At 39.4% G+C, this 12,642-nt stretch overlaps 2 protein-coding genes across 8 annotated transcripts in view; one reads left to right on the forward strand and one right to left on the reverse strand.

The window, feature by feature from the left end:
- Positions 1-12,642, reverse strand: part of PPME1 (protein phosphatase methylesterase 1) — a 102,761-nt gene that overhangs the window by 85,626 nt on the left and 4,493 nt on the right. Inside the window, exon 1 of one of the 5 annotated variants that reach the window (XM_007080855.3) lies at positions 2,303-2,646. The exons of 1 other annotated variant lie outside the window; for it this stretch is intronic. In XM_007080855.3, coding sequence (XP_007080917.2) covers positions 2,303-2,403 — 101 coding nt within the window. In that variant the 5' untranslated portion in view covers positions 2,404-2,646. Of the gene's footprint in view, positions 1-2,302; positions 2,649-12,642 lie in introns of those variants that run through there. 3 more of the 5 variants (XM_007080856.2, XM_042959532.1, XM_042959534.1) reach the window with 3 other exon arrangements.
- The window catches only part of C2CD3 (C2 domain containing 3 centriole elongation regulator), a 144,106-nt gene continuing 134,304 nt past the window's right edge, over positions 2,841-12,642 (forward strand). For 2 of the 3 annotated variants that reach the window (XM_007080858.3, XM_015537004.2), the window contains exons 1-3: positions 2,841-3,079; positions 7,158-7,427; positions 11,596-11,753. In XM_007080858.3, the coding sequence (XP_007080920.2) occupies positions 3,025-3,079; positions 7,158-7,427; positions 11,596-11,753 (483 nt within the window). In that variant the 5' untranslated portion in view covers positions 2,841-3,024. Of the gene's footprint in view, positions 3,080-7,157; positions 7,428-11,595; positions 11,754-12,642 lie in introns of those variants that run through there. The other variant, XM_042959531.1, reaches the window with a different exon arrangement.

The following is a 12,642-nucleotide window of genomic DNA, read 5'->3' on the forward strand; positions in this document are numbered from 1 at the left end:
AAAATATAGGAAAACAAGCCACCTGAGGAGCACATAAAATTCACCAACACATGCTCTTCTCTTCATAATATTATAAAGAAGCATCTTCCTAAATAAGTTTATTTCCCAGAACAAGCAGTTAACAAAGAAGACCAAAGCATCTATTTAAAGAGGGTAAGTTGGAGTGCCTGGGTGTTCAGTCGGTTAAACATCTCGGCTCATGTCATGACCTCACAGTCCATGAGTTGGAGCCCCACACTGGGCTCCAGGCTGACAGTGCAGAGCCTGCTGGGGATCTTCTCTTCCCCTCTCTGCCCCTCTCCTGCTTGTGCTCTTTCTCTCAAGATAAATAAACTTAAAAAATAAAGAGGGTAAGTTACTAACAATTATACAATCTTCTAATCACCAAGTTTTCCCTTTATTTTCTTTTACTGTTTTTCTTCAGTTTTTCACCTTCAGAGAATTTGTTTTAACAAAGTGAGAGGCTGACCTCTAAATTTATCTACAGCATGTATAGTTATTAAAAACCTAATATTTTTATATATTTTTACAGAAGAGGGTTTGTGTACTAAAGGACCAAATTTTAGATTAAAAAAGGCACTAAGACATATATACCAATGATAAATGTTACATTGATTTTATACTCCAGGTAAATTTTCCCAAATAATCTGTCATGGATCAGTTTCCACATCCTCCTTATTCATGTTACAGTCTTACTTTTCTGTCTTTTAACGCCAAAACAATATCCATCTTACCTTCTACGAGGCTTTCTACCACCTCTGTCTATTATGCATCAACTACCTATCTTCTGTCGAGGTTTTCTCACTTTTCTACTGTGCATCATAGTCAGGTCTCCACTTCAATTCTTAGTTTCCTTCCCTGTTTGTTTCAACCACCACCCCCAATTCTCACCACCTCTCTATCCCACTGTTTTAATTTATAGGATTCTCCTTTCTCTTTATTCCAAGGACCTACTTTCACAGTTATGCATCTACTGTCCTCATCTCCTTTTTGATCAGTTTTTGTACATATTACTTCTTTAGAACCTAAGATTCCTCTTCTCTAGTTTTTATTCCAAGTACAGTATATCTATCAACCCATTTCTAGAATCCCAAACACACCCTCTTGGCTACCTCGTACCTATTCATTCTTTCTACCCCCTTTCTCTGTAGTCACTAGTCTGCAGAATACTATTTGATACCACAAATACCCCTGAAAACCAACTGCCTACTCAATTGTCTCTACTTTCCAGTAATTACCTCTCCCATGTTCAACTCATCCTCTCTTATACCTAAGGTACCCCCTAAACCTACACAAGCCATTCAACAACCTAAAATTCCCCAAAACTATCCCTTCAACACAGCTCCTGCCTTCCCAGTAAATGGATTTCCCCAAAATATTATAAGCAGCTACTCTCAATGCTTCATTAATTCTGAGTCTTATCAAACCAGTACATAGCTTCCATCAGACTTATTTGCCTGGCAAAAATCAACTGCCCAAATTTCCTCTTTAAGCTTCCCAGACTATATCTACAGCACTTCCATTCACGAAACCCCGTTCCCAGTCATTTCTCCATCTCTAGAGCCCATGGTCATTCTCTCAGCTCATCACTCCTACCCTTACTCCCTACCCTCACTTCTCAGAACATTCCCATTGCTCTTAACAGTCTAATTGGCTATATTCCCCATCTTTCCTTAGTCCCGTTCTCAGGCTTTCTCAATTCTCCCTTAAAAGATCTAATCTAATCAACCCCTCACTCCCTGAATCTTCCTCTTACACCTCCAAGGACACTCTCTAGAACCTTCTGCTCCCTAGTTCTCTTTCCTTCTCCAATCCTGCCTCAGGTGTTCCCACTTCCCTCAGCTTTTCTAGTATCTAGTTCTTTCCGTCTTCTTACTACTTCCAAATCTTTCCCTAGTTGTTCTCCTAAATTCCCTCAACTTTTCTCAGTCATTCCCCATTTTCCTCAACCTTCCCTGGCAGCTATTCCCCGACTTTCCTCACCTCTACCACCTTTCCTCAAACCTCATCCATCCCTTCTTCTGGAGGTGCCTCCTACATCTCTTAAATTACCCTCTCAGCTTCCTCAATCTTTGCCTCATTCCCTCCTTCCTTCAATACTATTTGTCCTCCAATTTCCATTGACTTGGCGCCTCCCCTAGTTCCCAAATCTACGTTCAACACCATCTAAACGTCTCCAGGCCGCCGCCAACATTCTCTCTCATCCTTAGCCTCCCCTACCGTGCCACTCTAAACGCCCAGAGACACCATTCTCCAATGGCCGGCGCCTGGCCTCTAGGGAGACGGGGTATGGGTCACGTACCCCATTCGCATCTTGGCTCCGCTCTGGCTGCCCCCGCTGCCGGGTAGAGGTGGGCGAGAGGGCAGGCGGCCGAGGTGCATGCTCTTCTCTAGGGCCGACATGAAGTGGAGGCCTCAGGTAGTCAAAGAGTAGCCGGAGCTTCGTCCCACGCTAAGCGCGGCCCAACCGGTCACAGCTCGCTCCCCTAGCGACGCCCAGTGCCTTTGGACAGCACCCAGCTACCGGCAGCACCGCCCACCGCCCACCGGCTCCGTAAACTCCACCCCCTCTCCTCGGCGATTCCACCGGAAGTACGCAACAGCCGTTCACAAAGAAAGCTGGGTAACGGAGTCTACGGATCTCTCAGACCAACAGAGAACTCATCGACCCTCGCCGGAAAGACAAGCGCTCCTAAAGGCAATGCATCCTGGGCAATGAAGTCCTCAAAGGGCATATCCCTTTGCGCTTGCGCAGCTGAAGGCGACAGCTGTCAACCTCGTAGAGGTAGTGTAGCAAAGCATCCTGGGTGTTGTAGTCTATTTGCGGGAAGAAGGCTTTGGCGCCTTTCCTTTTCACCGCTCCTTTCAGACGGTTAAGAGGAAGAGCTTTTTCTTCCTGCTTCCCAGGCTGCCCAGCGGCTCCGGTTGCCGGGGAACGCAGGCGCCTCGGGAAGGGATGGCGGGAGGTTACGGCTTGGGTGCTGGAGCCGGAGTTCAGTTGGTGAAGAAAAGCTCTGGCTCGTCATGAAACAAAGAAAAGGCCAGGGGCCTGTCGGAGCCCGTGGCCGCAAGAAGAGAGGTAACCTGAGAGACCAAAGGTTGAGGAAAGAATAATAAGGTGGAGTTGGGAGCAAGGTGTAGAGAATTCCAGGGAGACTCCCCCACCCGCCTGTAAAAAGGGAGGGAGAGAAGTAGGAAGGGGGAAATAACCAAGGAATCTGAAGGTTAGAGAGGGCAGTTACCCCTCCAGCGAAAGGGAAGGAAATAGGTACTGAAGTAGGGGGTCAAAGCGGACTAATAAATGGGGCGAGGTGAGGGCTAAAAGGGTGCAGGCAGGACACTTCTAAAGAAAGGAAATAAAAAAATTCCAGGATTTTAAAAAAACTTTTTAAAGGGAGGTGTAATTGACATGTAACATTATCTTAGCTTCAAGTTGTACAATTGTTTAGATATTCCCGTATATTTGCGAAGTGATCAAACAGTACGTCTAGTTAGCATCCATCACCGTACATACTTACTAAAAGTTTTTTTCATGTCATGAAAACTTTTAAGATGTACTCTTTTAGCAACTTTCAAATATACAGTGCACTATTAACTGTAGTTCACTGTGCTGTACTTTTACATCCCTGTGACCTAGGAGTACTTTTGATAGCAAAGTTAAATGTGTGTGTGTCTGTGTGTGGGAGGGTATAGCTTTGGAGTTCCGCACGTACTGAAAGAAACATAAGTTGGAGAGGTGGTATGTCAGTAATTCTAATTGGCAAAGATCATGTTGTATGCATTACTGTAAATGTTAGTTGAATGAGCCAAACAAACATAAGACAGTCATGAAGTATGAAGGGCTACAGGCAGGAGTTGGGAAAGATAGTTGTGGAGGAGAGAAAAAGAAAGTGGGGAGTGACAAGGTGAGGTAGAGTGCAGGTGAAGGCATGAGGATCTTTGAAGGATCTGAGAGGATGAAAGAGTGTGTAGCAAGAGAAGGTCTTTAGATTGAGGACTCAACCTACTGTCTGAGAACGTATCTCATCCAAGCTTTTTAAAGATAACTAAGGCAGTTTTGAGGCAGTGACTTTTCCTGCAAAGAATGATGGGAGGATATGAAATAGAAGCACAGATGTATTCAATGCTAGTGCTCCCTATGTCAAACAGTCAAGCATATTTGGTTGATAGGAGGAAAATAAAAATTGAAATAACATAAGAATGCCCTTCTTGCTATACCATCTATATATGCAGTAATGCTCATATACACACCTGTGTATTATTTTTATATTGAAACTACTTATATGTAAAGATTATGGTGGGTCTTTTTCAGCTGTAGAGAGCAGAGAAGGTGTTCGCTTTAGAAATCCAAAAACTTTTATATAGATTTCTTGATCTGATATACTCCAGTATATTTTCTTGTTAGGCATGACCACTCTCTGAGGGAAAAGAGGAATAGGAAGGTGTGTGTAATATAGGAATGGTTTCTTTTTTTTTTTTTTTTAAGTTTTTAATTTAATTCCAGTATAGTTAACATACAGCGTTATATTAGTTTCAGATATACAGTATAACGATTCAACAATTCTATGCATTACTCAGTGTTCATCATAAGTGTGCTCTTTAATACCCATTACCTATTTCACCCACCCACCGCTCCCCCACCTCTCCTCTGGTAACCATCAATTTGTTCTCTACAGTTAAGTCTGTTTCTTGGTTTGTTTCTCTTTTTTTTTTTTTCCTCCTTTGTTCATTTGTTTTGTTTCTTAAACTCCACATGAGTGAAATCATATGGTATTTGTCTTTCTCTGACTTATTTTGCTTAGCATTATACTCTCTAACTCCATCCATGTTGTTGCAGATGGCAAGATTTCATTCTTTTTTATGGCTGAATAATATTCTATTGTATAGATATAAAGGAATAGTTTCTTAAATTTCTTCTAAATCATGGTTAGGAGATAACTATGAATGGAAGACCATCAGGGTCATTAAAGGAAAGTTTTATAGAAAGTCATAATTAAATGCCTTGTTTACATTTATTATCTGTCTGAAATCAGAAGCCAATAAATATTATAAAAGCCAATGAATATTATGAGCCCAGTGCTGGAGTAAAAAATAATGGCAGAATCTGAAGATGATAGTGTCTGTCTTCAATGACTGAATGATGTTGGCCAGAAAGAAAATACAAAATTTAAGGTGGTCTTTATTGAAACGCTTAATCATTTGAGCATTGAGTGAAGGGAGGAGTTATTGCTGTTTCATGTTTAGTGATGGTTTTAAAGTAAGAGAGGTAGAGCTAACATATCTTAAAACCTGAACTTTGCAACAATAAACAACAGTACTTGGGAGAAAAATTTCAACTACTTCTGAGATTTTAAAAACCTATCTACTGTATCATTATATTTGTATTTTTAAAATGGTATCTTTTTTTTATTGAGGTATAGTTGACACACAATGTTATGCTAGTTTCAGGTATACAACAGTGATTCCACAAGTCTATATGTTAAACTGTGCTTACCACAAGCATAACTGCTATCTATCCCCATACAACGCTATTACAATACCATTGACTATATTCCTTATGCTGTACCTTCTATCCCTATGATTTATTCATTCCATACTTGGAAGTGTGTGTCTCCCATCTCCCTTCATCTATTTTGCCCATCCCCCTTCCCCTCTCCCCACTGGTGACCGCCTGTTTTTCCTTTGTATTTCGGGATCTGTTTCTGCTATTTTTTAAGATTCCACATGTAAGTGAATTTGTCTTTCTTTGTCTTATTTTACTTAAGCATAATACTCTGTAGGACCATCTGAGTGGTCTCAAAGGCAAGATTTCATTCTTTTATTTCCTTAATATTTATTTATTTTGAGAGAGACAGTGCAAGCGAGGGAGGGACAGAAAGAGAGCGGGAGACACAGAATCTGAAGCAGACTCCAGGCTCTGAGCTGTCAGCACAGAGCCTGACATGGGGCTCAAACTCACGAACTGCGTGATCATGACCTGATCATGACCTGATCATGACCTGATCATGATCTGGTGGCCACTTAACTGACTGAGCTACCCAAGCGCCCCTTTGTCCTTTTTTATGGCTGAGTAATAACCCATTGTGTACGTGTACCACCTCTTCTTTATCCATTCATCTATCAGTGGACACTTGGGTTGCTTCCACACCTTGGCTAGTGTAAATAATGCTGCAATAAACATAGGGGTGGATATATCTTTTCTCGTTAGTGTTTGAATTTGGGGGGTAAATACCCAGTAGTGGAATTACTGGGTCATATGGTATTTCTATTTTTAATTTTTTCTAAATTTTTAATTGTTTCTTAATTTCTTTTGAGAGAGAGCACTCATGCATAAACTGGGGAGGGGCAGAGAGAGAATCCCAAGTAGGCTCTGCTGACAGCGCAGAGATTATGAAATCATGACCTGAGCCGAAATCAAGACTCAGGTTCTTAACCAACTGAGCCAACCAGGAGCCCCTATTTTTAATTTTTTAAGGAACCTCTGTATTATTTTCCATAGTGGCTACACTAATTTACATTCCTCCCAGTGGTGCATGAGGGTTCTTTTTCCTCCACATCCTAGCCAACACTTGTTATTTCTTGTCGTTTTGATTCTAGCCATTCTGACAGGTGAAAGGTGATATCTCATTGTGGTTTTAATTTGCATGAAATGATAGCTTTCAATTAAAGAGGAGTTTGTTTTCACATGTTTTAAGCTGGTATTATGTTCTTTACTTACAATAACTTGAATCAGACCCTGAATATGAATTAGTTATCAAAGTGGTTTAGGTGGGGGTGCCTGGGTGGCTCAGTCGATTGAATGTCAAGTCCAACTCTTGATTTTGGCTCAGGTCATGATTTCATGGTTTGTGAGTTGGAGCCCTAGCTCAGGCTCCACGCTGATGTTGTGGAGCCTGTTTGGGATTCTCTCTGCCCCCCTCATGTGTATGCTCCCTTTCATTTTCTCTCTCTCTCTCTCTCAAAATAAAATAAACTTAAAAAAAAAAAAAGTGGCTTAAGTGACTCGGTAAGTTATTCTGTGGTTTGATTTGCTCTTTATAGGATAAATGTTCTCCTGGTAGAGACTAATATTTGTGTGTGTTCTCATTCAAAAAGCAGATTATATGTTTCTATATTTAGTCTGAATTTTGACTTAGTGTTTTTGGATTCCTCCACAGGTTTGAGTGACATTTCTCCATCTACAAGCCTTCCACCTCTGGTTGAAGGCCAGCTACGCTGCTTTCTGAGACTTACTGTTAATAAAGTCATATGGAAGATTGCAAAGCCTCCCACTTGGGTACTTGTCCGAGTGAGATGGTGGGGAGAAACATCAGATGGAACCCTTTTTTGTCCCAGGGACGCATTGCAGACTGAACCAAAAGCTGTCAGAACAACTACACGTTATGCTGTTCGCTGTGGTCCAAAGCAGTTTACCTCTTATCTAACTGGTATGTTTTTGTCTTATCATTTCAGCTTCAGGCCTAATAAATGTATGTTATGTTGTTAGCAAAGGGTATTATCGTGTACATAGTATCTATGGCATTGTTAATTATTAAGTGAAAGAAGTTTTATAATAGCCGCCATTTATTGAGAGTATACTATGTGCCAGCAGTTGATACATATTGTTTCTAATCCTTAATAACCCTACAAGAAAAATATTTCCTGTGTTTTATAGGCAATGAAACTGAGGTGTAAAGATAAAATGAATACTCTCTAAGGTTACATAGTTGATAAGTGGCAAAACTAGGACTTGAACCAGTTTCGGTCTGATGCCAAAACTCATGCACTTTTCACTACCCCATGCTTCTTTAGTAGTAACTGTAGTCTCTGCTCTGGGACTCATGTTAAAGGAAGAAAGGGATAGATAGATAGATAGATAGATAGATAGATAGATATGTCTATGTATAAACTTTACTAAAAGTACAAGATAATACATGGTAAGTGAGTGGTTTAATGAATTAGTAATATAGGTTTTCATGGAAGGGAAGGATCCCTTTTTAATATTTATTTTTGAGAGAGAGAGAGAGAGCGCACCCATGAGCAGGGGAGGGGCAAAGAGAGAGGGAGAGAGAATCCCAAGCAGACTCTGTGCTAACAGCACAGAGTATAACATAAGGCCCAATCCCATGAACTGTGAGATCAGGACCTGAGCTGAAATCAAGAGTCAGACACTTAACTGACTAACCCACCCCAAGAAGGGGTCCCATTACAAGAAACCAGGAGACAAGATTTCTTCATTTCTGTTCAAAGAAAGCATTCTAAATCTATGTTATTTCTGTATTCAGGTCAGGCTTTCCCATAAACACATTTTGGATGGTGGGTTATTTATCAAATCAATCCGTTTCAAGTAAAAAAAAAAATCAGGTATCATGTAAACATTGTTGGGCTAAGAATACTGGAGAATCAGAGGTTAATTAAAGGTTAACTTGTCCCTAAGAAGCTTATATTCTATTAAAATTTTTTTGAAAATATCACAATATAAAGAACAAAACATTTGGTCATTCTAAAGATATATATTGAACTCTTAGCATATGCTAGACATTGTGCTAGGCACTGTGGGGAATTACAAAAATGAGTCAATTTAATCAGAATGGTATCTAATTCTAACTAAATTCACAGAGTAGTTTAGTTATAATACTAGGTAGGAAATGTTAAGTACTGTTATAGGATACTCACAAATAATCTGGGTACTATAAGACTAATTTAACAAATGAAGAGTGGTTAAAAATTCTTTAGTAAGAGAGGTGCCTGGCTGGCTCAGTCAGTTAAGCGTCTGACTGTAGATTTTGGCTAAGGTCATGATCTCACCATTTGTGAGATCGAGCCTTGTGTAGGGCTCTGCACTAACAGCACGGAGCCTGTTGGGATTCCCTCTCTCTCTCTGTCTCTCTCTCTCTCCCCACCGACCCTGCCCCTCCCCTGCTTGCTCACCAGATCTCTCTCTCAAAATAAATAAATAAACATTAAAAAAATGTTTTCAGTAAGAGAGAAAATATCTATTAATATGATAGCAAATCACACATTTGAGCATCCTGCAGTATGATAAAGAATGCATTAGACCTGACATTTGAACTTTAGATTGGTGTTATCAGCTGTGGGATTTGGGGAAAGTCCCTTCCCATTTCTGATCCCCCTTTCCCTCATCTGTTAAAAGTGGCATCAGATAGCTGCCCTTTCACTTTGTTTTTTCATGAAGAGCCTGGTTGAATGAGAAGAACATGGGCTTTGAAGTCAGTCTTGAATTGGAACTCTGGCTTCAGGATTGGATGGCTGTACAATGCTGAGATGTTCCTTAAGATCTTGGAGCCTCAGTGTCCTATTAGTTAAATGAGGATAATAGCACTTACCGGCAGGAATTATTGAAAAGGTTAAATAAAAAAATTTTTGTGAACTGATTGGTCCAGTACCTGGCACATTGTAGGTGTGAGTCTTGTAAAAATGTAAAGTTTTTGGCACTGTAGGGAATACAGAAGCTTTAGACGTAATCTCTGGTCAAAAGGATCAGTTGAAAAAAACAAAACTGGTACATATGAAATAGTAGTGACCAGTGGCAAACAATAAGTAATTAAATGTCTGATTACTTGGTGCATATAGTAAGTACTAAATGAATATTCCATAATATTATCATAGGAACTTGAGAATCATAACTTAAGAACTCAGTATCATAAGTTCTCAGGAAACCAGAATCCTACTTCTGTTGTGTACTAACTAGCTGTTTGAATTTAAGCAAGCATTTAATCTTCCTGTGCCTTAATTTTCCCCTTATTAAATTGAAGGAGTTAACCACCAAATGAGCCAATAATAAAATTTTATAAATCTAGTTAAGAAAGAAGCTTTGTTAAAAAAAAGAGGTTAGAGTGGGAGAGAGCCAAAGCATAAGAGACTCTTAAAAACTGAGAACAAACTGAGGGCACCTTTTGGGATGAGCACTGGGTGTTGTATGGAAACCAATTTGACAATAAATTTCATATATTGAAAAAAAAAAGAAAGAAGCTTTGTTGAAGGTAGGATTTGAATAGTAGTTGGATGAGGTGAACCTTGTAAGTGATGGCCCAGCTATGGACATAAGTATGATGTGTTTATTAGAAAATGAAGACATAAGAGATCAAACATTAGTTCACGTGAATATATGCTCTAACTGAAAACTTGGAAAAGTGTAACTATTTCTTAAGCTATGTGGTAGGTATTTGTTTCTTTATTCTTTTATGTACTCTTTTATATGCATATTTCATTTAAAAGAAAGAAAAGTGCATGGTTCTGGAAGCCACGAGGAAGCAGCCTGGTGGCCAGCCTGACAAAGCCCACACTGGGCCCCAATCATGAGTGGCCACCACTAGGCTTCAGGAGGTGCTAGGTTCATCAGAGCCCTTCTTCTCACCTCCTCTTCTCTACGTAGACTAGGCAGGCTACAGCAAACAGAAGCAGTTGAGTTCTTTTATATCAAAACAGCAAAACACCAAAGAGGAAGTTGAGAGAACTCCACTCTTTCTATTATACAAGCCTTCCTGACACCTGTAACCATGTGCCTTGCACCAAGTGGAAAATAAACTCCAACCTGCCAGTTGGAAAGAAAGAAAGAAAGAAAGAAAGAAAGAAAGAAAGAAAGAAAGAAAGAAAGAAAGAAAGAAAGAAAGAAAAGGAAAGAAGAAAGAAAGAAAGAAAGAAAGAAAGAAAGAAAGAAAGAAAGAAAGAAAGAAAGAAAGAAAGAAAGAAAAAGAAAAAAAAGAAAGAAGAGGGGCGCCTGGGTGGCTCAGTTGGTTAAGAGTCCGACTTCGGCTCAGGTCATGATCTCTCAATTTGTGAGTTCATGCCCCACATCGGGCTCTGTGCTGACAGCTCAGAGCCTGGAGCCTGCTTCGGATTCTGTGTCTCCTTTCTCTCTGCCCCTCCCCTGCTCATACTCTGTCTCTCTCTGTCTCTCAATAATAAATAAATGTTAAAAAAATTAAAAAAAAAGAAGAAGAAAGAAGAAAATGTATAAGGTAAACTAATGAATATATTGCCACAAATTAGTGTGAAACATGAATAGGTCCAGGTTGAAAAGAGCAAGGCAGTAAAACAGAGTATATTAATTCCTCAAGTAAGGATAATTTATAGGAACAAGTGAAAATGTTAGCATTTTACAGTTTATAAAATACTTTCAAGTCCAACATCTTCTTTGATGTTTAAAACAATCCTGTGTAGTAGGTAGGGTGGTTTGTTTTATTCCTTTCTTTGTATCTATTTTACCTTATTCCAACGGGAAGTTAGGACAATTACAAATACATGTTAACGACAGAAAGATTTTTTTTAATACATAAGAAAATATTTACATTTTAAATCATTAAAAACTTTTTGTTTAAGGTAAATGAAAATACAGTAGGAGGAATGAGAGGAAGCCCCTGGGATTTACTACTATGCAGGCAGTGGGTATTCTCATTTTCTGATGAATTTGGGTTTCAGAGTTTAAAAGTGACATACCCAGGGTCACCCTAATGCCAACCCTGATAGTAGGTGCATGTTTTATTTGAAAATAAAATAATTTAAGTAAAAAAGTTTTCTCATACATACCCACCTCCAAAGAAAAAAGAAAGTAAATGAAAAATATCTGTGTATGTTATAATTGTTTCTGATTAGATATGGCTGTGCTGGTGCTGGAAGTAATCACCAAGCTTGATCATCTTCCAATTGGTAGAGTTCAGATCAGTGGACTAGCTCAGCTTTCTCCAACCCATCACATCAATGGATTTTTTACCATTGTTTCACCAACATCTAAGAAACTTGGAGAACTCCAGGTAAAAATATTTTAATTCTTTGCTGCGTAGAATAAAATTTTTTCAGTACAAGTAGTTGAGTCTGTTTGTAGAATGGATAGGTACATGACTCCCATTTATCATGGTAATTCCCACTTCATGCCTTTGTTCGTGTTTTTACCCAGTCTTTTTTTTTTTTTTTTTTTAATATAATTTATTGTCAAATTGGCTTACATATAACACCCAGGGCTCATCCCAACAAGTGCCCTCCTTAATGCCCATCACCCATTTTCTCCTCTTCCCCACCCCCCCATCCACCCTTAGTTTGTTCTCTGTATTTAAGAGTCTCTTGTGGTTTGTCTCCCTCCCTCTCTGTTTGTAACTATTTTTTTCCCCTTCCCCCCACCCATGGACTTCTGTTAAGTTTGTCAAGATCTACATATGAGTGAAAACATGATACCTGTCCTTCTCTGACTGACTTATTTCACTCAGCATAATACCTTCCAGTTCCATCCACGTTGCTGCAAATGGCACCGTCTTTATAATGTATCTTATCCAAATCCTCTTAGTGCTTTACTACCCATCTGAAGTGCCAAGAGTCCTTCACAGCTCCTACTGCATTCATTCTTCTCTGTACTCTTTATTAAATTTATGACATTAATTGTATAATCATTGTTTGGTTACAATCCTACACAATCTCTAAAATTATGTACTAGTCATTTCCCTTTAATTCCCTTTCTTTTTAGTTTCTAGATTCCCTGGGAGGCAGGACATTGTTTTCTACTTTCTGTGTTTTTCCCACAGCTCCTAACATAATGCCAAGCAATAATTGCTTGTTTGACTCATGTAAGTGGCATCTTTGATGTGTTCATTCGTGCCTACAACCTTTTTATACAGTATTATGTGCCACTAAGGATACAGAGATAAGAGA

The sequence above is a fragment of the Panthera tigris genome, chromosome D1 (assembly GCF_018350195.1).
Source record: "Panthera tigris isolate Pti1 chromosome D1, P.tigris_Pti1_mat1.1, whole genome shotgun sequence".
Taxonomy (NCBI): domain Eukaryota; kingdom Metazoa; phylum Chordata; class Mammalia; order Carnivora; family Felidae; genus Panthera; species Panthera tigris.